A 27,801-nucleotide genomic window follows, 5' to 3' on the forward strand; every position below is an offset into this window, starting at 1 on the left:
TTCTGGAGAGCAAGCATTTTAAATGTAACAAATTGCCATTGTAACAGCTGCAATTATGAGTAAATTTGATCTTGAAAGAAGCCAAGGCACTGTAACTCAATAACTCCGTCACAAAGCTATCCTTGTAATAAGGATAAAGGATCAGAGTGTTTTCCTAGGTGCTTCATCAGCGTCCTCTAACACAGGAGTGGGGGAGGAAGACAGTCAAGGATGCACTTACCCTCCCTCCCAGGAGGTTCATTAACCAACTTGTGTGCTCATAAATTTATAAGCAGCATCAAGGTTTACAAACAAGAAGATAGATTATTGATGTTGCTTGAGTGTTAAAGAGACGAATGAACCTCATTGGAACAATAATGTACCTAAAAAGATAAATGCTTCCCTGATGACTATCTCAGAAACCGTGTACAAATTTGGTATAGGAACAAAAATAGGCCTGTTTCTAGAAACAAAACACCAGGTATGTTGCAAAATCACTTGGTTTCTATGTTTCCATGTACTGTTCAGCCACACAACTACCAATTATTAACCTATTCAGATGGCCTTTTATTCCTATTTCAAGTTTATCAGTTTAATATCTTCCGGGGCAATGCTAAATACAGGGTTTTCTATAATAGCGTTTCCCTCTCTATTCTTAGCTCAAAGAAGGGAAGGAAACTTACACCACAGGACCTTACTGGGGCTGCCCTTGATTCATATAATAGTGACAAAATCACATTTTTTTCTTTTACTAAGTTTTGAGTATTCTAACTACAGTTTCAAAAGGGTGAAGATTTGATAGATGCTTAATACATTCTGTTGAATAATTGAGTAAATGCATAAAGCAAGTATTTTTTTTTTTGCTATCTCTAACACAATTTTAATTGCACACAATGCGCACATACATACCTGCATGCCTGTAAATAAAAGTACAAAACTGTTTCTGCCTTCATGGAAAATGCAAGAAGCAAGAAGAGACAAGCAGGTTTCATCCTAGTAGGCACCTGGCAGTGGCTTCTTACATTTGGCACTGATCTCTGGTCAAAACAAAAGCACAATCCCACAGTGAAATTCACCCTCATCAGTTTCTAGCTAACTAAACCCTGCATCAGCCTGATTTGCTGTTAAGCAACTTGACCTGATGTAACCACTGCCATATAGCAACCCGATGAAATATTTATTGGTGACCTGTTACTGTTGCTGGGAGCCTTCCCCTCTACCATACTCCTTTCCCCCATCTCACTTTTGTTGCTTCCTCATCATCAAATCTTTACCCGTGGTGCTCAGAAAAGAAGGGCGGATTATGCACAGTGGTAGGATTCAGCTCGTTTGCACCCATTCAGCAGAACCGATACCTAATTTTTTGTTGAGTTCAGCGAACTGGTTGTTAAAATGGCACTTGTAATCAGGGCTCTCACTAAGGTGGGCGCCTGGGCAGCTGACAACGTGGAAATCACAAATTTACATTCCTTACTCTTTTCTAACATTCATCTGCACAACAGCGTATTCAAAGTACCCATAGTAATCATGTTCATTCCATCCATAGGTGAAAAAAAAAATTGCAAGTGAGGACACCAATCAAGAAGCAATATGGAAATATCTTAAATAACAGTTTTATTGGGTTTTTTTCAGGTCTTAATTAATATTTTTTAAGATTTTATTTATTCATCTTAAAGAGGGGAGAGAGAGAGAGAGAGAAGATGGGGAGAGAAGCAGGAAGCATCAGCTCCCATATGTGCCTTGACCAGGCAAGCCCAGAGTGTCGAAATGGCGACCCCATCATTCTAAGTCAACGCTTTATCCACTACACCACCACAGGTCAGGCTACTTTTTCATTAATATTTTAAAACTCTTTCTTATAATCTAGTTTTGTGTACCTCTTTTATTGTTCTTATTTAAGTATTAAATGCATGAAATAATAAACTACCTTACGGAATATCATTTTTTTATACTTAAAATGGTCATTAGGGCAGAGAACCAGTTGTTTAATTATTTCACTCCCACCACTGATTACACATACTAGCTTCTGAGATGATACTAGGAAACTAAACATCTGTCCTACCCACGTAAGGAAAGTATACAAATCCACTTGAAAACAAAATCACCCATGAGACAGACGTTTTAGACTATGAAATTCAGTTAATGATATTTTTCTCAGGTTGCTATAGTCAAAATGCAAAATGTACTGTGATGCATACTGACAATCTAGATTTATAAGCTACAAATTTCATAGTAGTGAAATAGCTAAACGATTTTCTTCCAAACCATAGAGCTCACACTTCTAGCTGCCCCTGATCATGCATCTGTCTTGTAACAGACTGAGAATTTACAAATAAACACACCAAAAGATGAATAGTTAACATACACCTTCCAGCAGACTAAAAAACATATTCCATTCACTTTATAGCAGCTTCACTCATAATCACCAAAACTAGATATAAGCCAAATATCCTTCAACTGGGAATAGACAAACTAAGATATGTCCATACCAAGAGAACACCATTCAGCAATAAAAAGCAACTAGCTACTGACACACATGACCTCATGGATGAAATCCCAAATACATTATGTTAAGTGAAAGAATTCAGACACATAGGCTACATACTATGTGATTCCATTCATAGAACATTCTAGAAAAGGCAAAACTATAAGGACAGAAGATCAGTGGTTGCCAGACGGTGATGAGGGAGTGGCAAACTATACAGAAGCTGAGAATGTTTAGTGGTGATGAAATTGTTCTATATCTCAATGGTGGTGATGGTTACACAATTGTATACATTTATTAAGACTAACAGAACCGTACACCACAAAGGAGCAATTTTACTCTATGTAAATTATACCTTAAGTAAAAAACTAAGCCCTTTAAAACTAATTTAGGGCAGAAAAAATAAAACGGTGGTTACCTCTGGGCAGTGGGGAAGAGAACTGACTGGGAAGGGGCTGGAGGGAACTTTGTGGGGTGATGGGAACGATCTATATCTTGAAAGGGATCCAGGTTACACATGTGTTGGCATTTGTCAAAACTCAAAGACTATAGACTTGATACTTGTGAGTTTTACTATATGTAAATTTTACATTTAAAAAACCCTGTAAACAAACATATTAATGACATACATGCTGATGAATGCGCTGCTGTCTGCAATTTACTTTGAGATGCATCAGAAAACTAGGTGAACTATAGCTGGATAAAGACGGCTAGGTTTATAAGTATGTAATACAGGAATTATGTAAATGTTCATGTTGGGACCTAGGATGGGTAAATACTGTAGTGTTTATTTTAAATTCCTAAATTCTGCTGGATGTTTGAAAACTATTTTAATGAAATGCTGGGAAAAATCAATTCTAATTGAAATGTATACATAATACAATAAAGGTTTAAAATATTTAATAAAAAATATGTAATTAAGTCTTAAAGAGACCCAAGATATCATTTTTCCTATGACTATCCTTTTCTAGTCATTTCACATATTATTCAGATTAGAAGCTTCTAAATTATTCCACAAACACAGAGCTATGCCTGTCACTTCATAGAGTTTGCTCAACCACAAACTTGAATTAAGACACAGAAGGCTGCACATAGGCTCCACTTATCTGCTGATGACAGAAGCCGACCCTCACAAAATGGCTCCCCAGTTCCTGTCAGTGTTAATGCAGAGTGCAGGTGCTGGAACCGGTGCACAGGGAAAACTGTCTAAGTTCTGTTTCCCATGATGTCATCTCAATGTTCCCCAAGGTCTGAGCAGTAGTCATGGAACTGGAAAAAGCCCACTTTATGTACTGGTGATTCATCTCATTATCTGCACTGGGGTCGATACATGGAGCCTTTGCCCTCTGGGGTAATTCAGCCGTCTTAGATTTGGTGCCAGGCTGGACTTCTGACCCTGTTCCCATCAGTTAATACTAACTACTGGTTAGAACTTATGTCTGTGGAGTTGGAACTTTCTCCTGCAAAGGAGTACTGCTTATAACAGCTCCAAAATCTACAGATCTTCAAATTATGTTGCTTTGCCTATAAGCATACAATCTGAAAGCTGACCACTGATCAGAAGACTGCTAAACAGATGCTTTCATTTAAAATGTCCTTATTGTGGCAGCTCCTGGGTTAGCTGTAGTACCCCCCCACACCCCTCAAAAACACACACACCCTATTATAGAGGTTTAAGGGTCAGGACTGTGTCTGTAGAGCATGGTTTATATAAACTATAGCATGTAGACTATAGTTTATAATACTATATTATACATTTAAAAGCTTCTAAGAGAGTAGATCTTAAAAGACTATATATCTCAACAAAAAGACTATATATCTCACAAGAAATATATTGTAATATGTATGGTGATAGACATTAACTAGACTTATTGTGGTGATCATTTTGCAAGGTATACAAATACTGAATCATGTTGTACAGCTGAAACTAATATAATATTATAGTCAACTAGAATTCAATAAAAAAGAGGCAGATGAAGAGAAAGAGAAGGAAGAGGAAGAGAAGGAGGAGTAGCAGAATAAAGAGAAAGAGAAGGAAGAGGAGGAAGATCAGGAAGAGGAGGAAGAGGAGGAGGGAGAGGAAGAGGAAGAGGAGGAGGAAGAGGAGGAGGGAGAGGAGGAGGAAAAGGAGGAGGGAGAGGAGGAGGAAGAGGAGGAGGAAGAGGAGGAGGGAGAGGGAGAGGAGGAGGAGAAGGAAGAGGAGGAGGAGAGAGAGGAGGAGAGAGAGGAGGAGGGAGAGGAGGAGAGAGAGGAGGAGGGAGAGGAGGAGGGAGAGGAGGAAGAGGAGAAGGAAGAGGAGGAGGGAGAGGGAGAGGAGGAGGGAGAGGGAGAGGAGGAGGAGAAGGAAGAGGAGGAGGAGAAGGAAGAGGAGGAGGAGGGAGAGGAGGAGAGAGAGGAGGAGGGAGAGGAGGAGGGAGAGGAGAAAGAGGAGAAGGAAGAGGAGGAGGGAGAGGAGGAGGAAGAGGAGGGAGAGGAGGAGGAAGAGGAGGAGGGAGAGGAGGAAGAAGAGGAGGAGGGAGAGGGAGAAGAGGAAGAGGAGAAAGAAGAGAAGGAGGAAGAAGAAGAGGAGGAGGAAGAGGAGGAGAAGGAAGGAGAGGAGGAGGAGGAAGAGGAGGAAGAAGAGGAAGAGGATGAAGAAGAAGAAAAGGAACAGGAGATGAAGAGCAGGAGGAGGAGGAAGAGGAGGAAGAGGGAGAGGAGGAGGGAGAGGAGGAGGAAGAGGAGGAGGAAGAGTAGGAGGAAGAGGAGGAGGAAGAGGAGGAGGAAGAGGAGGAGGGAGAGGAGGAGGAAAAGGAGGAGGGAGAGGAGGAGGAGGAAGAAGAGGAAGAGGATGAAGAAGAAGAAGAGGAAGAGGATGAAGAAGAAGAAAAGGAACAGGAGATGAAGAGCAGGAGGAGGAGGAAGAGGAGGAGGAGAAGGAAGAGGAGGAGGAGGGAGAGGAGGAGAGAGAGGAGGAGGGAGAGGAGGAGGGAGAGGAGGAAGAGGAGGAGGGAGAGGAGGAGGAAGAGGAGGGAGAGGAGGAGGAAGAGGAGGAGGGAGAGGAGGAAGAAGAGGAGGAGGGAGAGGGAGAAGAGGAAGAGGAGAAAGAGGAGAAGGAGGAAGAAGAAGAGGAGGAGGAAGAGGAGGAGAAGGAAGGAGAGGAGGAGGATGAAGAAGAAGAAAAGGAACAGGAGGAGGAGGAGGGAGAAGAGGAGGAGGAGGAAGAAGAGGAGGAGGAGGAAGAAGAGGAGGAGGAGGAGGAAGAAGAAAAGGAACAGGAGGAAGAGGAGGAGGGAGAGGAGGAGAAAGAGGGAGAGGAGGAAGAGAAAGAAGAGGAAGAGGAGGAGGAGGAAGAAACCTAAATGTCCTAACATACATATATGATAAAATAAGTGGTAATTATTCCATACAGTTTCCTTTATTCTGTTGATGTTTTCAAAGAAATCTTCCTGGTACAGGTAACATGGGAAATGTCCTGACTTACTATTTTCATGGGATACAGGGATCTTGGTCAGTCTCAACTATGCCTCACCATTTATACCAATGTCTTAGTATTGGTATGTTTTATCCTAAATCTAATCTCAAAATTATTTAAGTATAAATTACAGTTGCCAGACTTACCAATAACACAGGATACTCAGTTAAATTTGTATTTCATATAAAAAACAAATAATGTTTTATAACTATGTCCTATATAATATTTGAGACCTGTTCATACTAAAATTGTGTTCTTTCATCTGGCTGCCCTAGGTATGCCAATACAGTTGAGATATGTTAGTGAAAAACTTTTTTAAAAGATTTTAATAGATACCTCCAAGGATCTTGGCTTTATAGTGTTGCCACCATTGGGTATGAGCATAAAATTTCATTATCAATAAAGACACCGAAATGTAAAGATTTTGCTTACCTTGGTTCAGTTACCAATTCCAATGGAGACGGCAGCCAAGAAATCAAGAGAAGCTGACACTTGGAAGGGCAGCAATAGATGAATAAGGAAGATTACCAGGTTTAAGGATGTGTCATTAGAGACCAAGGCTAAGGTCATCCACACCTCATATTTCCAGCCACTATATAGAGATGTGAATATTGGACAGTGAAGAAGGCTGAAAAAAAAAAAATGGATTCACACGAAATACAGTGTTGGAAGAGAGCTCTACAGAGACTGTGGACAGCCAGAAACACGCGCAAGGGGGTCCCTGAGCAAATTAAACCTGAAACATGTTCAAGGCAAAACAACAAAACTAAAGCTTCTCCTACTTCGGGCACAACTTGAGAAGGCAGGGATCTTGGGAAGAGACAATGATGCTGGGAAGACAGAGGGCAACAGAACCCAATATGAGATGGACTGACTCCATAAATGAAGCCACAGTCATAAATCTATGGGAATGAGCAGGGCTGCTGAGGACAGGCGACCGGGGCCATCACTCATTCACAGGGTCTCCAGGAGTCAGAGCCAACTGAACATCACAGAACACACATAGAAACTGACGCTGAGAAACCAAGGGAGGGGGCATGCTTCAGGCCTACACTTTAGATGTGACTAGATGGTAAGCTCCATGTGGGCCACGACCAGGTCTGCTTTTGCAGTTTTCTCTCAGGTCTAGCTTAGTGCGTTGCATGCAGTAAGCTCTCAAAACTATCCATGGGGAAAGCAAACAAAGGAATTATTGAACTCCAGATCTCTCTCTCCTCCTACCTCAGTTTTCCCTGCATTAAGAAATGAACCTATGTACTCTTATTGATCAATGGCATCCTGTTAAATTTAATTTTCTAAATAAAATTCTTAAAAAATTAAATTAGTCCATTTTTCCCAGTCTTCCAAGAAGTCTCCACTTTCATCCTTTCCTCTCTGTGGATAGCTGAGTAGAAAAAGGGCTTCTGGGTGGTCCAAGGAATATGTCTGTGAAGCATGTCCACACCTTAAGGGATATTATTATAACATTCCATCTGGAGCAGAGACGGCCCTGGAGCCGGGGCCTAGCAAAGGTGCCCCAAGGACGCAGTCTGGTTACTCACCTGCTCACTTAGTTGCTCTTTTGTACTTTTGGGGGGGATGAGGGGATGGCAGCCCAGGCTTGACAAACTCATATAGAAAATCCTAGTTTAGTTTTGCCAATGTTAAAAAAAATCTACATATCCACCCAAAACTCGCATTACTTGTGTCCATCCTTGATGCCCTCCGATTTCATTTTTTGGCCTGTTTTATCTCCATCTCCAACTCTCCATCTCCACCACCCTCCTACTATATTCCTATATGCTGATTTCCATAACCAGGCTTTTTAAAACTTGTTCTTTTGTTTCTGTCTTTGTAGAAGGGATTCTGTTTCTCCAAAAGCCACACAGAGTATTTCATTCCTTCGAACAACTTAAGTATTAAGTGCATTTTTTTTTTTTTTTTTGCTTTTCAGAACTACCTTCTAGAGTCCATGAACATCAGTAATAATTACTAAGCTCATTACCAGACTCCTCATTCCTCGTGTGTATTGCTGAAAAGGTAGTGTGTATCTGTGTCAAGACTGACCAGGTTAATCTCAAGTCTAATTGCAAAATCAGCTCTTTCATGCAAAAGAATGTCTAGAAGGAAAACTGGATGTGTTAAGAAATATTCTAAGTTTGGGGCAGAAAGGTATAAGAAAGAAGTTTGGAGACACTAGCATAAAGAATATAAAAAGGGCAAAGCTGATGGGCAATGTGGACCAACCGTAAAATCACAAGTGACATTGGTTCAAGATGGTAATTAATGGATTGGAATGAACATTAGAAAAGAGTTCATCTGCTCCATGATTTTACAAGTGAAATAAGCCCAATGAGGAGTGACATGCTAATAGGAACTTGGAGTGTGCAGTAAAGCTGAGACCAGAATCCAAATATTCAATCCAGCAAATGCCTCTGTCATTTTATCACACAGAGTCTCTCCAGCTGGCTGCTCCCGTGTCTGCCCTGACATGAGACAGTACTGGGGATATCACCACAAAATGATTTAAGTTCTAAGGGGATTAAGAGAAAATTACAGTCACTAGGTTTATTATTGCTGTCATCATTTATTTTCCTGTAAAATATAATTTTAAAATACCATTCATTTATTTATCAATTAATTCATTCTTCTACTGAAGGGCTTCTATGCCTCAGATATTATTCAAAATCAAGGAAATGCCATAGTTAAGGAGATGCATGAGGCTCTTGACCCTAACGAGTTTATATCCTGGAAGGGGAAAACCAGTAACAATTGAATAAAGAACCAATATGATTTTGGATTCAGATAGGCAACAGAGATAAAATTAACATGTTAAGTTAGTAGTAGCTGGGCAGATAGGATGAAGGTTCTATTTTAGCAAAGGTGTCTGTGAACGGTTCTTTGAAGGAGGTGACATTTGCTTTGATATGTGAAAGATGAGAAAATATTCATCCAAAACCCAAAGTAAGTATATTCCAGGCAAAGAGAACATGGGAAAGAACTTAGTGTTTCAAGAGTTAGAAAGAAGTCAGTGTGGCCGAGTGAAATAAGCAAAATGGAGAAATCTCAAAGACTAAATCAGGTAGATAGAAAGAGGCCCTGGAATATCATTAAAGAACAAAAAAAACTGGATTTTATTTTATTTTTTTTCTTTTTGTATTTTTCTGAAGCTGGAAACGGGGAGAGACAGTCAGACAGACTCCCGCATGCGCCTGACCAGCATCCACCCGGCACGCCCACCAGGGGCGACACTCTGCCCACCAGGGGGCGTTGCTCTGCCACGACCAGAGCCACTCTAGCGCCTGGGGTAGAGGACAAGGAGCCATCCCCAGCGCCCGGGCCATCTTTGCTCCAATGGAGCCTTGGCTGCAGGAGGGGAAGAGAGAGACAGAGAGGAGGAGGGGGGGGTGGAGAAGCAAATGGGCGCTTCTCCTATGTGCCCTGGCCAGGAATCGAACCCAGGTGCCCCGCACGCCAGGCCGACGCTCTACTGCTGAGCCAACCGGCCAGGGCCTGGATTTTATTTTAAAGTCAATGGAAAGTCATTGAAAGATTGGATCTTTTTAGATCTTAAGAAGCTTATTCTGTGTGGAGAGCAGCTGTGCAAGGACAGGAGTGCAAGTGCAGGCAGTTGCTGTGGTCCAGGCCACAGTCAATGGGGATCAGCCAGGCTGGTGGCAGAGCGGGACAGGAAAGTTCACAGATTCACAGCATTAATATAAACTTTGTGGTGAACCCAAACAGGATCTCTCGATGGTTCTAGGCAGAGAAATGAGGAAAATGGTAAGAATCAAGAATAGATTGCTCTAATTTTGGCTTGAGAAATTGGATAAATCATAGTACCACTTACCAGGAAGGAAAAGACTTGAGGACGATGGTGATGAGTAAGAATTAAAAGTACTCTAGTATATGTCATATTATACTATAGATGCTTCCTAGATATCTGGTTGGAGATGCCAGATGCACAAGAAAAGGAGATACAGATTTAAACCAAGGATACCAGCATAAAGGTGAGCCCTGGGCTCTTCAAAATTTATAGGTGAAATGGAGGAGGTAACATCAACGAAGACAGAAGGTACATGAGAGACAAGAAACAGGAACTGGAAGAAAGTGGTCTCAAGAAATTGAGAGTCATTTTTCAAGAAGGATCAAATGATGGGTCACCATGTCAAATAAAAGGGAGAGTCAGGTGAGAACAGAGAGATATCCACTGGATAAAGCAGTTTTACTATAACTAGATTTTTTTAAATCATACAGTGTGAAATGCAATTAAAAATTTTAAATGTACTTGTGTATCCTTCTAAACCTAACCTGCACACAATCACACACACAGGTCTATTTTTTTTTAACATAAATGGGAACACATCATATATGTTCATTTTTATATTGCTTTTTTAACTTTACATATTATTTTAGAAACATTTCTATTAGGTATGTCTAGATTTATAACGTAATTTTAATAGCCAATTATTATTTTATTATAAGGATTTACCCTATACTTTTGAACTTTACATATATATAATTAATTATTCTATATTATACCATATATCGCTCTAAGCACATGCATGAACAATGATGAGTCTTTGAATGGAGGAAGACTGGATGGACAGAGCACTTAAGTGCTCAACCTACAGAGATCGCAGCAGCAACCAAAATCCAAAGGTTTTTTTCTGCTGCACCATATTACTTCCTTTTATGTTGTAAGAATTGATTGACGTGCATGGGAGAATTGAGCATAGGAGAAAAATAAACTCACAAACACTATTAATTAAAAAATCAGGCCTTTTCAATAGTGATTTTTAATTGGATTTCTTATTTACTCTTGCAGTCATTATAATAAATACATCAATCAGTATAATTTCTCTTCAAATCAAGACAATTAACATGGCTTTGGATTTTGTTGTTATTGCTGTTTTGTTCTTTGTTTTTTTTTTCCTGCTGTTTCACTTATCCCCTACGTTTGCTTACTTCCTTTATTCTAATTTCCCTAAACGCTCAATAGGACCTGTGGTTTCAAACTTCCCTTCTTAAGATCTGCTATATACTGAATGTTTGTATTCCCCCAAAATTCATAAATTGAAACCTAATCCCCAAAGGGATGTAGTAGAAGGTGGGACTTTGGAGGTGATTAGGTCATGAGGGTGAGGCCCTCATGAATGGGATTAGTGTCCTTATAAATGAGTTTCCGGAGAGCTTCCTTGCTTCCTCTGCCACATGAAGTTGAAGCATGAAAATGGTCATCTATAAACTAGGAAGCAGACCCTCACTGGATACCAAATCTGCCAGCGCCTGCTCTTGGACTTCCAAACCTCTAAAATTACGAGAAATAAACTTCTATTGTTTATAAACCACTCTGTGGTATTGTTATAAGTAATCCAAACTAAGACAAAAACCTATCTAAAAATTTAGTGTTGTCACTATCCTACATTTTCTAGATCTAATACTGACATTTTTAGAATCTGACACCTTAGTAATAGTATAGAAACTAAAAAATAAAAATAAAAACAAACACACCAAAGCCTTTACACTTAGAACCTTTCCTTCAAGTGGCTAAAGTAACATAAAAATTCATAATCTCCTCCGCCCCCCATCAAATCCCTCTTTTTGTTTTCATGTGGCCATCACTCTATTTGCCATTTGTTCTCTGACTTATCCTGTTTTCTCCAACCTTCATTTGCTGTTAGCACTGTTTCTCTCAGTGCAGTAATAGGTGTCAGTGGAAAACAGGACAAAACACACACAAAAAAACTAGAATGAGCTCCTCCATTTTGTCTTCACCCACAGCAGCTTTTGCTTCAGAACTTAAATGACCTAAGCCTATTATTTATGCCTACAAGATATCTGCATTTCAATTGAGAGACTAAGACACAAAGAGAGATCACATCTGAGCCACTCAGTGGGGCATGACGAAGAGAACTAAAGCTAACATGAGGTGAGGGTGAGACCAAAGCAGTTATGAAAATGCTAATACCATTTCGTTTCTTCCTCCCTTTCTCCTCACACAGCCACCTCAAGGGGTCACAAATTGGGATGTGGCTCAGATATGTTTTCTTTGCTATACACAAATATTTTCAAACATTTAAGTTCTTTGCCAACATTTAAAGTTGGGAAATACGAAGTAAAAATCCAGATGTGCTGGTTCTTTTTTTTTTTTTTTCTTTTCCAAGTTGAGAGGAAGGGAGATACAGACTGCCACATGCACCCCAATTGGGATCCACCTGGCAACCCTTGTCTGAGGCTGATGCTCTGCCCATCTGGGGCCATGCTTGCAATCGAGCTATATTTAGCGCCTGAGGCAGAGGGTCCACGGAGCCATCCTCAGCACCTGGGGCCTATGTGATCAAACCACTTGAGCCATGGCTGTGGGATGTGCCGCTTCTTTTGAATTAGCAACACCGGGCCAATAGGACAACAGCAGGTACAGCTGAGTGGCATCTGTTCCCTCACACACACCAAGAGTTCCACACTCTCCTGTGTGCACAGTGATTTTATATCTGGCTCATCTCACTCAGTTTTGTCATCTCCACTCCCACTGAAGGCATGTGAGTTTATAACCTTTGAAGGTGAAGTACTGCCAAGTGCTCTCTAATAAAGCTTTGGCAACCTTTCCAAAGGAGCTGAGCTTTTGTGTGTGTGTGTGTTTTTTTTAATTCACTCCTGACTATCAGGGATTTGAGTGGTGACCCAAACTTTCCCATCTGATAACCCAGTAGCATACAAATTGACTCTCTGGTTTCTGACCATCCAGACACCTGGGAGATTGGAAACAAGACAGAACATAAGGAGGGTGCAGAACCTGGTGGACTCTGCACCCACACACCTCTGCCTGCCTCTCCCACACTCCTAGCTATCTCACCACCATAAATATATCAAAGGTCGCAAACTTAGGGCCAAAATGATTCACCCGGGAGATATGCGTTCTAGTGGGGTTTTCAAAGGTGCAGAAACGCTATCAAAAGCTGGAGCCAGAAAATTATAATAGTCATATTTGATAGCTGGTAGAAAGGTCATAAAGAAAGTAGCCTAGAACAAGAGAGACCCCCATGATGCCCCTGGGCCACCATGTCCATGTTCTTTCTGCCAATCATCAGATCCAAGCCCACATTGCTTCCAGAAGAGCTCAAGAAAATTCAAGAGATCTGGTAACTAATTTTCTGGTGAGATGCTGAGGTGCAAATGGACAACCACCTGGTTAGGACATAGGTAAGAACACAAAGCCTCAGGTACCTGCCTGAGGGAACACAGCCTCTCTCAGTCCACCTCAGCACACCCAGGGTCATCCCACAGGCTGCAGGAGCACAAACCTGGAATGTTACATTATAAAACTGCACTTCAGGCCCTGGCCGGTTGGCTCAGCGGTAGAGCGTCGGCCTAGCGTGCGGAGGACCCGGGTTCGATTCCCGGCCAGGGCACATAGGAGAAGCGCCCATTTGCTTCTCCACCCCTCCGCCGCGCTTTCCTCTCTGTCTCTCTCTTCCCATCCCGCAGCCAAGGCTCCATTGGAGCAAAGATGGCCCGGGCGCTGGGCATGGCTCTGTGGCCTCTGCCTCAGGCGCTAGAGTGGCTCTGGTCGCAATATGGCGACGCCCAGGATGGGCAGAGCATCGCCCCCTGGGGGGCAGAGCACCGCCCCTGGTGGGCATGCCGGGTGGATCCCGGTCGGGCGCATGCGGGAGTCTGTCTGTCTCTCCGTTTCCAGCTTCAGAAAAATGAAAAAAAAAAAAACTGCACTTCACAAAACAAAGTCAAACCAAGGAAGTTATTATCGCAATAAAACCGAAGAGCAGAAAATTAACCTGCTACAGAAAGCAGCCACTAGAAGCACCAACTGGAATGAGGGCAGGTGGGGTGAGAGGAAATTAGGGTGAAACAAAATTTGCAGCGGCATCAGGCCAAATGGAGTCTTATTAATAAAAAGGCACGACTGCAACTGATGCCCGGGCCCCAGGAAGGGTTGAACCCAGACACTTCTGAGCATATATTTCTACCTAGATAGAGTTTCTTTACCTCCAAAGGTCCCCTAATAGATCAGGTATATGTAAACTTAATAAATGGATTATCTCAGGGTTAAGAAAAAGAGGTAACTAATGTGTTGGTTGTCTCCACGGGTCAATTACAGATCAATCAGCAGTGGAGAATAAAATCATTCTGCAATTATAACATGAATTCATGGGGATGGGATTTGATTGATAAGAAGTGGATATGTATGACTTTTCAGGAATGTGACCGTTATGTACAATGAAGTCCTCCTGTACTCTAACTTAGTCCATCACATGTACTTCCCTCTTGAGGCAAAAAGAGAAACTCCAGTCATCTGAAAATCAGATCTTTGGCATAATAGGTACCAACATGGATTAGTAAGGAACTTGAACTTCCCTTTCTTCTTTCACAGGTCTGATTTTATCTGACCTTGCTAACTACCTCCAATTACTTCATTTCTCTTCTCCTGTCCTTATCCTTTATCCCTTCATTTGTCATTCTACAAATGTTCTCTAAAGCTCTCTTCAGAGGAAAAGGTTTATGTAGAAATCTAACACACCGGCAATATTTCTGTGAGCGAAAGCTTTGCACTTGATTCTGAGCCACATGTACTGAGGGACAACTGCTGTTCCAGGAGAATAAGTAAAGGGCTGCAAATATTTAAAAAGCTGTTATGTATAAACCTGGAGAGCAAAAGTAGATCCAATAGGTATAAGTTACAGGCAAGAAGATTATAACTCAACAAGTTAAATCTCTTCAATTATAGCTCCATTTGCCTTGTTTAATACTAAACACTTTGTCATTGGCCATGCTTAACAGATTTGAAAAAAATTCCTCTTGGGCGTATGATGGAGAGTATTCCAGCATTCAAAAGAATTAAGTCTAATTCTAAGGAGCCTATGATTCTGCAATAAATAATGTTACACGAACAGTTCTTCCATAATGGAGACACACAGCCATTCATATCCATGTGACAAGATGGGCTGACTGAAGATGAACTTTAAAAAGAGACAAGATAGGAGAGGGGTCCATCTCTGACCCATAGCAGTGTTTGATTCTATCCTAGATTTGTATATACACTGATCTGTTTCTGAAGACAGAAAATGTTTTGGAAAAGATAAGAGGTTGAGAAGCCAGAAACATCAAGATAAATCTAATGAGCAAAAGAAGTCATATTTATGAACTCCCCTTGGATAGAACATGGATGTCTAACAGCAGTTAATGGCTTTGTTTTGTTAAGTGAGAGGAGAGGATATAGAAAAGACAGATTCCCGCATGCACCCAGAGCAGAATCCCCCTGGTCCCTTCTGGGGCCGATGCTCAAATCAACTGAGCTATCCTCAGAGCTCAGGGCTGATGCTTGGATCAACTGAACTACTAGCTGCAGGAGGGGTAGAGAGAGAAGGAGGAGCGAGAGAAAAGGAGGAGGGAAAGAGAAGCAGATGGTTGCTTTTCATGTGTGTCCTGACCAGGAATCAACCTAGGACATCCACTTGCCAGGCTGACGCTCTATACACTCAGCCAACTGGTCAGGGCCTTTTTTGTTTTCAAGCCCACTGTGATAAGAAATTTAGTATTCTGGACTTTTTGCTCCAGGTAAGAAGGAGAATGAAAGAAAATTATTTTCGCCACACCCACCCATACCTACATGAATAGCTAAAGAGCTACAATATAAAGAAGTTCCATTCCAGAACACTTCTACAAATAACACTCTCCTTGACCAAAATGGCACAGAGCTGGCCAAGATTTCTAAACAGATGAACAAGAAGCTTATAAGCATATTAACTTAAGGCTATTGTTTCTGGACCTTACCTCAGGTCTCCTGGAGAAAAGTTGGTCAGTTAAAAATAAAGATCAAATTGTAAGACTCACTAGTCCAACTGCTGTAAATTGTACCAAGGCTTTCTGCAAAACTGTTATTACCATACTAGTGATACTATCTCAGGAGTCTGTGAAGCTCTGTCATTTCCAAAGCTAACCATCCTGTAATGTTCATATACAGGAACCAGGCTATTCTTGTTCTCCTGGCTCATGGGCCCCAACTGACCACAGCACTTTCCCGGCACCAGGACGGTTGTTCTTACAATGCTGTTACTTTTGCATTTTCTTCTTTAGAACTCTTTAAGTAAAAACAAAGGCAAAGGAGAGGGGGGGAAAGAAGCCATATAATTTACTACAGTAAGTGAAATCCAGGATCTGGGTAGTGTCTGTTTTCCAATTCTTGAGAAAATGGCCATCAATGACAACGCCATGTATCACCATTTTTTCCCACCAAGCCATTTACATGGTCCCCTCACCCCAAGTCACAAATGTGCTTTCACTCTGTCACACAATTCACCCACCACACACACACTTGCAAGACTAAAAAAATAAGAGAAACCTGCCTAAGAAAGCCAATTGTCACAACACTTGCTTTATATTCCCAGTGAGATGGGGCTGGGAGTGAAAAATACTAAGCCAGCCTGTGGAAATTTACATTGTCTCAAACTATCTGCCTACAAATCACTTATGAATAAGGAAGGGGAAAATAATCATTTTAAAGGAGAGAAAATTGGCAGACACCACCATAACCTCGTGGTCAAAGTGAAAATCATGAGTGATGATCAACATCAGGCTCTGCCTGATCTGATTTACTGAGAAGAACCCAGCACTTCTCTGGTGTTCTTGCTAAACCTGAACCTAATCATCAGGTTACATGTTCTACAAAATAACTAGTCCGTAATCTTCAAAGACGTTCTAGCTCATGGAAGAAAAAAAAAATAAAAACAGAAGGAAGTATAACAGAGTACACAAAGGGGACATTAGATGTTCTACAAAATAACTAACCTATAATTTTCAAAGGCATTCTAGTTCATGAAAGAAAAAAAAAAGAAAGAAAACAGAAGGAAGTATAACAGAGTCCACCAGGGGACTTAAGATGAAACCTAAATGTGATCCTGGTGTAGGAAAGACATAACTGGCAAAATTTGAATAAAATCTGTTCATTAGATAATATTATAATATTGAATTGATATTAATATCCAGATTTTTACCAGAATGTTAACTACGGCACTTCTGGTTATATTTATATAAAGAATGTCCTTGGATTTAGTAAATATACAATAAAACATTTAAAGGGGCATTGTGTCTATAATTTGCTTCCAGATTTTCAGGAAAAAACTTACATACATCTATACCTATACATATATATGTTTGTGTGCGTGCGTGTGTGTGTGTGTGTGTAGATATAAGAGAGATAATATGATCAAGAAAATGTGGTAAAATGTAAATGTTTACATTTGGGGAATCTGGAAAGTATATACAGGAATTCTTCGTAACATTTTCACAACTTCTCTGTAAGTAAAAAGTTATTCAAAAAAAGAAAAAGAAAAAATTGCCTAACTGGATCTGAGCTTTTTGAGGAGAGAGCTGGAGCGAGAGAAGGAATATAGTGGACCCCATCTCCTCTGCTCCCCCATCCCCAACACTGAGAAGCATTGTAGTGGCCGGGGTTTCCCTGACAGCTACTGTGGGAGGCCCTGCAGTGAGTTCCCCGAGGGTACCACCATATCTCCAAAAGTCCAAAGCATAACATAGGACTGGACATATACTAGGTGCTCAAGATACGGCCAATGAATGAATGAATAGGCCTTAAAAAATATTTGAAAGAAACTGTGGGCAAACCCTAATCTGTGGTACTCTTTCTGCAAAGATGGTAACAATGTGGCCCTCTTGTATAAATGTGTGGGTATGAATTGAGGGGCAGGAGGAAAAAGAATGAGGCATAAGATATGGTTCCTCCCTGGGATATTTTTTTTTATTGAAGAGGAAGGAAAACTGACATGTCTGCTAGGGCTGGCCTGAAATTACCCTGCTCCTTTGGACTGGGTGAGGAAGAGCACACATTCCAGGTACTATGTGTCCCAGCATCTGAGGTCTCTGTTGGATCCTGTATAAGCTATTTAATGCCCTGAGATAAGAAGAAATATAGACCAAGATCCCCCAAGATAAATTTAAAGATTGAATAGCTCCATATTCGGTAAATCCGTCCTTCATCATGAGCACAATATTTCATTACATTCTGTTCTTCCTAAGCCAACCAGGGCTTGGTTTTTCAAATTTATATTGACTATGCACAAGAGGTCTGAAATTGGAATCATTTTAATTACTAAAGTTCTAGGAAGCTTCAAAAAAGTTACTTAACAGATAAAAAAACATGACTTTGCCTCAAAAGCTTAGCTATTTCAAGAACATCATAACAGACTGCTTTTTCAAAAACATTTAATTGTGACTAGAGATGTAGGGGGAAAAATTACAATCCACAGACCACTGGTGTTTAAGTGTTAGGGGAAGTTCGTATAGCCCAGAGAAAACTGGGATCTGTGACAAGTGGGCTTTTTCTTTCCACCACCAAGATACAATTTCACATACTATGTGATAATATTTCAGGAAAATATATCAAACAAGGTGAACCATGGTACATAACAGAGGGCAGAACTCCAGACCTGTAAGTATGGCTGGCATAGGAATTCAAATAGGGACCTTTTGCTTTAATAAAGGAATGCAATTTTCAATGAATCTGAAGGTAGAATTGCTTGCTTATTGGTAAGAACTCATTCACCAATTTATTTGAAAATAAGCTCATATGGTAAACCCAAATCATAATGGGGAAAAAATATCCCTTCCTAGTCAGTAAATAATAAAGTGAGCCCGCAGGGGAACTGGGGCAAGTTGGTGTATCGTTACTCTCTCTTTCTCTTTACCTGCCAAATCTGGGAGGCCCAACAGTTCTTTGTCACAGTCAGTCCCTTCCTCTAACTTAATAAGAACAGATGTTTAACTCACACTCAGAGTTTCAGCTGCCAGTTATTAGTATATTTCTCCTTAATAATCTTCAGCTTCCTATCCCGAGTTCAAAGCGGTTCCACTTCTCTAAAATGGAGTGGGCAGACTTGGACATATCATTTCTCCGTCCAGGTTCTGCTGGGAATATGTTGTGTGTAAAGCCCAGAAGGATGTGGAGTAAGGACAATGTGTAAGAAAGATACCTGATGAGCCCCCAAGAGCAGGAGCCAGTCCCTATCCCTGCTGTGCTCAGCATCCCTCTTGTCCCAGACATGGTCTAGTTCTTAGGCTGCCAACGGCATGTTTTGACCAATGCCAGCTGAAATTGTGAGGATTCATTGTGACCTAAGGGTTTTGGAAGAGATCCTCTTCATGGAGTTCTGACAGAGCCTCAGACTTAAATAACAAGTAGGTAAGAGAGTGTGTGGTATCCTTAATACTTCCACACTTCTCAATCAATCTCTATCACCTGCACCCACATTCCTTCTCATTTCTCCATGAGAACCCATACTTTTGATACCCTTGGCTGTTCTACAACTGGAATAATAATGACACTTCAGGAAAAATCAAGCCATTGCCTATTTTTGTCTGAAATAGAAGCAAAGACAATTGGACCAAAGGATAGTATGACAGCTCTTGAAATTTGAGCCTCCATGCTGGTCATCAGTTCCTAGTGTGATATTACCAATGAAAAATGCAGAGACTTTGCCTGTTGGTCCCCACCCAGCTGGTTCTTCTTACCTTTGGTTCCATTGAAATGAAACTGTGCGTTCCTCTGCTCGAGAGAACTGACCTTTTAATCGTCCTGCTATGATAGAAGTGGTAATAGTCCTTCAGGGCCCCAATCTGCAAGCCAGGAGGGAAAGAACAAAAGAAAGAGAGTTAAATTATGAAGAGTCTTCTGTTTTCCTGTTTTTCATTAAAATAAAAACACCAACAAAAAAGGTCCATAAATTATGCAGTTGCCTGCTCTGCTTAAATGTTACTTGAACCTTGGTGATCACTTTCCAGAAGAGGGACATGTGATATGAAATGGAGTGTCCTTCAGGCAGTGACTGCGGAACTGAAGATTATAATGGGTCAGCTTAGCCTCTCCATATCTCCCTCTTAATGTTTAATTTATATGCAGCATTTTACGTAATTCTATATCAATCTATATCCAAATGTGAGGAAAGAGAAAAAACTCAAATAGCTATCTGGTTATAAAAACACATTGCATTCTGTTTGCTCTGAGAAATGTACAATGAAGGACCTTGTTAGATTATTTATAACACTAATTTGAAACAAGTCCTAAGCAGTTGATCGTTCACAAAGAAAACACTACTCAGTTTGTTTCTTGACTTCAGTAGACAGTATAAATACATAGCAGTGTTTCATTTACTGCAAAAGTAAAAGTTGGATGGCAATTTCTAAAACAAAACAAAGATCATACATCTTACCAATCAACTAAGTTTCCTGTGTAAAAACAGTTCAAGCCACTTTATCTTTTACACATTAGTCTTCTTATTTGTGTACCCCTTCTTTAGTTAAACACAGTTCTGTTCAGGATAGCTTTGAAAGTAAGCCCCTGTCCACTTTAGGAAAACAAATGGACAAAATCCCAAACAATCATACTCTCTTGGCAGATTAGAAAATGTGGATCACACCATGGAAACTGAACAATACAACAAACGAAGACAGGAGAGCTTGGTTCTAGGTCCAGCTGACACTCACCAGGGGTGGTTTCTTGGCTAAACCACATATACTTAGTATTTCTCAGTTTCCATTTCTATAAAATTGGACTTTGGGCTAGTTAATTTCTAAGATCACTGTAGCTCTCATATTCCCTTCTTTGACACTGACACTTTCTTTGCTTTGGGCAAATATATATAGCGGCTCTTACTCCAAAACACCATGGTTTTGCCCTAGAAAATGACCATCATCAGGATGTTTTCCAATTGGGGCAATTCAAAAGTTGGGCTTTCCTATCTGAAGAAAAAAAACATCATTGGCCCAGCTTAATTTTTCCAGATAAAAGGTTTATTTCTTATTCCCATCTTTCCACCTCAGTCATTGCCCACCCCTTCCAATAAGGACAAGCAGCCGAATGTCTGTGCCATTTACGAGTCATCTCCTCACTGGGACTTCAGGCACTAATTCAATGTCCCTAATCCTCATTACATTTGAAGGTCTGAAGTCTCACATTTTTTTCTTCAAGTGGAAACTGCCTAGATGTACACGGAAAAGATCCTGGACTCTGAAAACAAATATAAAACAAAGACAAGGAAATCTCAGCTCAAACCTCTCATCTCAGTGATCCTAAGTTATGAAACAGCAGCAAACAATGAGGAAGAGGGCAGCAATGCCAGCCCCATTCTCCAAGAGGCTTTCAAGGAGGGATTTGCAGGCCAATGTTAAGACTACAGAAGACTAAGAGTCAAAGTCAAGGGAGCGTATAATCCTTTATAAGAAAATCTTAAAATCCTAAGAAGCTTAGAGTTTTCACCTCATGTAGTTTTTGTCAGGAGTACTCCTTGGGAAAATACAGTAGTTCTTGTGAAAAGGAACTTGGATTCACTGAGGAAGAACTTGACCCTAAACCTATCACCAGTGTGAAAACTGCCACTGTGTTTAAGATCATGTCCGCTCAAAGTGGGACCTCTTTGATTATAGGAAATGAGTCCATTCAACTTAACTATTCAGTTCAAACTAATAGATGAAATACACAACGAAGATATATATATATATATATATATATATAGATATATATATATATATAGATATATATATAAAAATAATATCTCCTTTGTGGCCTCATTGGTAGGCACTGGAATCCTGACCTAATGTGTATAGGAACCCTAATGTGTATAGAAAACAGAACCCTTATCCTGACTTAACTTGCTCTGAAATCTTGGATACATCACTTAAATTCCTTCGGCCACGGTTTCCTAAAATGTGAAATAAAAAGGACACAGCAGGTATAGCGCACAGAGACTGGGTATCAGAGTCAAATAGGGAATAGTAATTTTTATGAGTTAGTCGAGTTATAAGGACTGCATGTAGTAACAGGTGAACTGCCTGGTTGAGTCACTGGCTGATACAAATTAAATGTGAGAAGGTTACTCGTTTCCCTTATAAATGTCACCTCCAATCTCTGGTTAATCCCTCACCCCTATTCTTTGGTTAGGATTCCTCTTGGCCTACCCTGGTGTCACCTCTTTACTTCCTTTATTTCACTGGCAAAAGTCAAAAGGGTCAGTGACATGCTATTGGCAAGGATGTAGGCACAAATGCAGCTTACAGGATTGGTGAAGAGCATAACCTGGGACAAGAGGTGTGAGAACAAGTAGTAACACCAGTAAAATTATAAACAGTAACTAACCTTTTAAATGCAAAAAACCTAGTTGCCATCAATAGTTGACTAGATCTACACGAACTAAGATGGATTGGTCTCCAATGCTATGAGTAAATAATAAATAAATATAGGTGCAGAACAAAGGTGTAATCCGACCTAAGTTTTATAAGAGAAAAAGGGAAGAATCTATATTACATTTTTGCTTCTATGCACAGGATATTTTGCTTCTATGCACAGAAGAATACCTGGGAAACTGAAAAGAGGAACTTTCTTTTGTTTGTATGCATGCATTATTTTTTAAATTAAACTAATTGAGATGAAAGAAATAAACAAATGAATGACAGAGCACACACAAAATCCTACCCACTTTTACTGGGGCAAATATGCTCCCAAAATTTATAGAACTGGCACTAGGCCACATCTATTCAGGCCGCTAAATCCCAACAGCAGGAGACTCTACTGTCTCTCCATCACTCAGGGATTCTGTTTCCTCTATGGAGCTGTGGAATGACATTCAATGATTGATGCCTCATTTACCGAATGCCTACCCTGTCCCAAGCATCTTGCTGGTCTTCTGCATGTTATCATATTTATGTAACTTCATTGCCCCAAGAGCCATAGAAAATACTTATCATTACCTTCAATTTGATAATAGAAGGCTACTGAGGCTCTGAAAGTGCCCAAATATACAAGGCTAATATTGGGAGGTGGTAAAATGTAAATCTCTGTTGAATGTCTAGCGTCAGGGTGAATTTAGTTAAGTTTCATGGTGCATCCTATAAATGGATTCAAAAGAGACATTCCTACATCCTTCTGGTGAGTCTTCCCATGACACAGAGCTAAAAAGCAAAACTCAGTGAAGCTAAGGTTCTGAATATGACTAAGGTTTTACCAATCAAAGGCAGACTACAGTGTCATGCTCTTGGAGGCATGTATGTGTTTAATGGTGGTTGTGGCATAGGTCTTATTAGCGTCTGGTTGCTAGCTTTCTGGGCATCCAATTACACATTCTGTTTTGTTGGTAAACTGGTAAGAGATTGTAAAGAGCTACAGAAACAACAGAGGGTAGCTTCCTCATTCCTCAGCTTGGACTTCCTGATTGATTCTACAAGCTATTTAATAGTCTATACCGAGTGCCTTCCAAAGTATGCCAAGTAGTAGATTTGAATATCCAAAACTGGATAGGTTAGACCTTCTGAAAAATTAGCTATGCATTTTCACAATCTTGTACAACTTAAAGATCCTCAAAGTTATATACCTCTTGAGTCATGGGCTATAGGCACCAGTGGGCCACAGGCTACTGGACATGTCTGTTGTGACATCTGCTTTGATGACTACACTTGCTTCTCGTCTTCTCAGAACCATTTGCACCACCGTCCCGCTCACATCTCTTTTCTACACAGTAGCCAAAATAAGGTTACAAAATTTAGCTATGTCACATGTCACATCCCTGGCTAAAATCCTTTTATGGCTTTCCTTTGCTCTTAAAATAAATAGCAATAGTTAACATTTCCTATTACTTATTAATATACTCTTAAAAGTAAATCAGAATAATACCATATCAACATTTATGCTGTGCCAGGAACTATCTCTACACTCTACCAAATGAGATAAAGACCGCTCTACTAAATAAAGACCATCGTCTTACTCTGACCTCCAGACCCTGCATGATCTGGCCCAGCCTCCCTTTCCAACCTCTTCTAAAATCAGACCTGCTCCCAGTGCTCTGAACGCCAGCTGCCATTGTCTCTTTCAGTTACTGGACTGTCGTGTCAGTGGCTTCCTTTACCTACAGAACCTTCTCCTACATCTACCGGCTCCACCTTGCTTCCTCTTCCTCATCCTTTATGCCTCCAGTAGGAATTCTTCAAAACGTCCCAGACCAGGTCAGGTTCCTTTATTAAATCACCTCACAGATCACTGTAGCTATATACTTTGATTAGCACAAGTACAGTATTTGTTTAATGTCTGTGTCCCTAATTGCATGCCCCAATAAAGCAGGGACAAATCTGTTTTGTTCACTTTGTTCCCAGCTCCTAGTACATGGCTTCACACACAGTAGGTTCAGAGAAAAGACTGCTGAATGAATAATATGCAAATCAGATTCCTTGAACTGCTAAAATTGCATATATTAGAGCTATATGTGATTCAAATTCTCTAGAATAAGTATCACAAAACCAAAGTTAATTTTGGCAAAACTAGTTGAATTCTTCTGGCTTAACTGAAATACCGGTTGTCCAAGCTTGCAGTTCTGAAGGTTATAAGCTGAGACATCTTTGCTTTTATTTTGCAAGACAATAGCTAAGGAGTAGTGTGCATCAGATCAATTATTCTACCTCCTACAAACAAAATAATCTGTCACCTCCCAGGATTTTATAATATATATATATGTATATATATATATATGCATGTTTATGTCTCTCATCTATTAATATGCATGTCCCTCATTGGTAAAAATTGTGTCTTTTATATTCTTTCAACAGCAGTGAGGAGCATGCTGAGGTCATTTAATAAACATTAAGAAGAAAAATGTCACTACATGTTGGGAGTTACTCAAAAGAAAGACAGTGTATAAAAACGGAGCAGTAATATTATCTATAAGCAGGCATTCATCTAGCTCCTGCAGGGTAATGTAAAACAAAAGATGACTGTGTTTATATGTTATGCAATAGCAACAGGGACTAAACAAGGAACAATATATAACTAGCTTAGGGACATTTGATAATAAATCAGGAACCATAGGAATATATGAAGTATAAAATCAATAGCAGCTAAATCAAAGCTTGACCTTTTCCTTAATACCACATTAAGGAAGGAAAATAATTCCTTCTCTATTGGTCCTCTTAAGCTCCTCTTCTGTACAATGATGTAAAAATACTCTTCCCTGCCTCACAACACACCTCTACACACAATACTAAGTTAATGAATTTCATCTTTCATTTCCAATTCTGTCAAGTTTTTTGTGCTATTTCTTCTTTTGTGATAGCCTCTCAGCCTTGCACCCAAACTCTTCTTATCACTACCCCTTCTCTGACCAAATCATGTTCTTAGATAAGGCTTTTTTTAATAAGCTACTTTATACTAAGATGTAAATGACTGGTGAGACTCAATGTCTTTATTCTTCCAGAGACAACTACACATGATCCGAAAATTAGAACTCCAGTCAAATAAATTAGTCCATAGTGCATGTAATTTCAAAAAAAACAACAACAATCATTGGAGGGTTTTGTTTTTTTCCTGGCAATGGGAGAGAACCTTCCCTGTGTCCCTAGATTCTTTTGTCAAAACTGAGTTACTGACTTCTGAGCAGAGGGTAGGAGCCAGAAGACCTGCATTTGATACTGGTTTTGCCCTTGATAAGAAGCTATGTGTCCCTGGCCAGTTGGCTCAGTGGTAGAGCGTCGGCCTGGCATGTAGAAGGCCCGGGTTCGATTCCCGGCCAGGGCACACAGGAGAAGCGCCCATTTGCTTCTCCACCCCTCCCCCTCTCCTTCCTCTCTGTCTCTCTCTTCCCCTCCCGCAGCCAAGGCTCCATTGGAGCAAAGATGGCCCGGGTGCTGGGGATGGCTCCTTGGCCTCTGCCCCAGGCCCTAGAGTGGCTCTGGTCGCGGCAGAGCGCCCCCGGAGGGACAGAGCATCGCCCCCTGGTGGGCGTGCCGGGTGGATCCTGGTCAGGCGCATGCGGGAGTCTGTCTGACTGTCTCTCCCGGTTTTTAGCTTCAGAAAAATACAAAAAAAAAAAAAAAAAAAAAAAAAAAAGCTATGTGGCCTTTCAGAATTCATTCCCCACCAACAGTCTCTCCTGTGCTTGCAGCTAAAACTCCAGGCATATAGTTTGAAACTTGTATATAGTTCTGTGGGGTGACCAACCATGCCAGTTTGCCCCGGAGACACGGGCCTTTTCATTACTCTAACTGGGGCAGTCCCAGGCCAAGCGAGACACTTAGTCACCCTGGTAATAACGTGCCCCGTCACGAGCACTGTGGCCACCTCAATGAACCTGTCAGTTTTCTCAGGCTGCTTGTCTGTCTTGTTTTCCCTCTTACACTCTCCAGCTTCCAGAGGTCTCCACATTCTGTATTCCTTTTTGAAAAGTTATTTACCATTTAACAGACAAAAATCTAAATAGATGTCTTACAGAGGAACATATACAGACGGCCAATAAGCACGTGAAAAGACACTTAACTAAAAATTAAAATCATAATAGCACTAGAAACACACCAGAATATCTAAATTTAAAAGACTCACAGTGCCAAGCTGTAATGAGCATGTAGAGCATGAGGGCTCTTATACTTTGCTAGTGAAAGTACAAAAACGGTTTAGTGTCTTTGGGAAGTCATTTAGTAATTTCTTATGAAACATACATCTTCCTCATAACCCAGACATTTCATTTCTAAGTATTTACCCAGAAGAAATGAAAACCTATTTCCAAACAAATCTCATACACAGATGTTCATACTAGCTTCCTTAATAACAGCCCCACACTGGAAACAGTGCAAATGTCCATCAACAGGTGAATGCATAAATAAATTATGGTATATTCATATAATGGAATGTCCCACAATAAGAAGGAACAAACTACTAGTATATATACATATATAAGATGAATGAAATTTCAAATCAACATTCTGACACAAAAAAGTACATACTGGAAGATCGCATTGATATGAAATTCTAGGACAGTTAATCTACAGTGACAGAAAACAAACCTGTGATAACCCGGGCATGGAGCGGGGACTGCCTGAGAAAAGCCAGAAACACGGAGTGCTGGGAACGTTCTGTACCTCGACCAGGGGAACTGCACTGGTGGTAAGGGCTTAGGTGTGCTGGAACCAGCTCATCACAGGCTTGTAAAATCCAATTCTACCTTTTCCCAACACCCTGTTCCATGATATCCCATTGATTAAAATCAATAATGAAAGTATATACACATCAGGAAAAACTGGCAAAAGCCACAAATTAAGGCTTCTTTTTTCCCTGAGGAGTCACTTGTTTAGTATTTAGCAGCACACCATGGGGTATATATATTTGTCAACACTCACCCTACCTTATACAAAAATGGCTGTATTTGGAGGGATGTAAATTATACCTCAATAACAGTGATTTCAAAACATATAAATTCCCCTCTTCTGATTGCTGATGCGCCCCCAGCAACTGTAGGAAGACCTAGAGACTTGGTAATGCAAGAACCCAGCTACCTGGGGTTGGTATCTACCCTTCAGCTCCCCCCTTCACACCCTCTCAGGGGAGGGAAGAACCAAGTCACCAGGACCATCCCTCTGACTGACCAACCTCTTACCAATGCCCAAGCTGGCACATTCCAAACTTCCACCTGTGAAATTCACTTAGACAATTACAGAGGCAGAGCTGGATATACTGTTTTCCCTTCATTCAAGTTTTAAGCGGTCTTCCTTCTTTGTGCTTCCCTGAGAATGTTAAAACAATTGTAATTGTATTTGCCTTCTGTGTTCCAGACTTTATAACATTCAAAGGAGACCCAAAGGGATGGTGGCCATGACTGCTCTCCTGAGTGTTACCAAGAACACTCTCAACCTTGGGGCCTTTGCACGTGCTTTTCTTCTCTCTGGAATGCTCTTCTAGAAATGTCTATGACTCACTTCCTCACTGCTTTGGGGATCATAGCTCAAATGCCACCTTCTCAAGGAGGCAATTTTAAATTGCCATTGCCCCCTCTGGCAAACCCCATTCCCCCTTCTCCTGATTTATTTTTCTCCTCAACACTTATCATCACTTAACATATTATAG

The 27,801-nt window shown here is 40.6% G+C and overlaps 1 protein-coding gene across 4 annotated transcripts in view; it reads right to left on the reverse strand.

The window, feature by feature from the left end:
* PCSK5 (proprotein convertase subtilisin/kexin type 5) overlaps positions 1–27,801 on the reverse strand; it is a 458,607-nt gene that overhangs the window by 395,900 nt on the left and 34,906 nt on the right. For all 4 annotated transcript variants that reach the window (XM_066257063.1, XM_066257062.1, XM_066257065.1 and 1 more), the window contains exon 2: positions 19,443–19,547. In XM_066257063.1, the coding sequence (XP_066113160.1) occupies positions 19,443–19,547 (105 nt within the window). The remainder of the gene's footprint in view (positions 1–19,442; positions 19,548–27,801) is intronic.

Source organism: Saccopteryx bilineata, chromosome 2 (genome assembly GCF_036850765.1).
Source record: "Saccopteryx bilineata isolate mSacBil1 chromosome 2, mSacBil1_pri_phased_curated, whole genome shotgun sequence".
NCBI lineage: Eukaryota > Metazoa > Chordata > Mammalia > Chiroptera > Emballonuridae > Saccopteryx > Saccopteryx bilineata.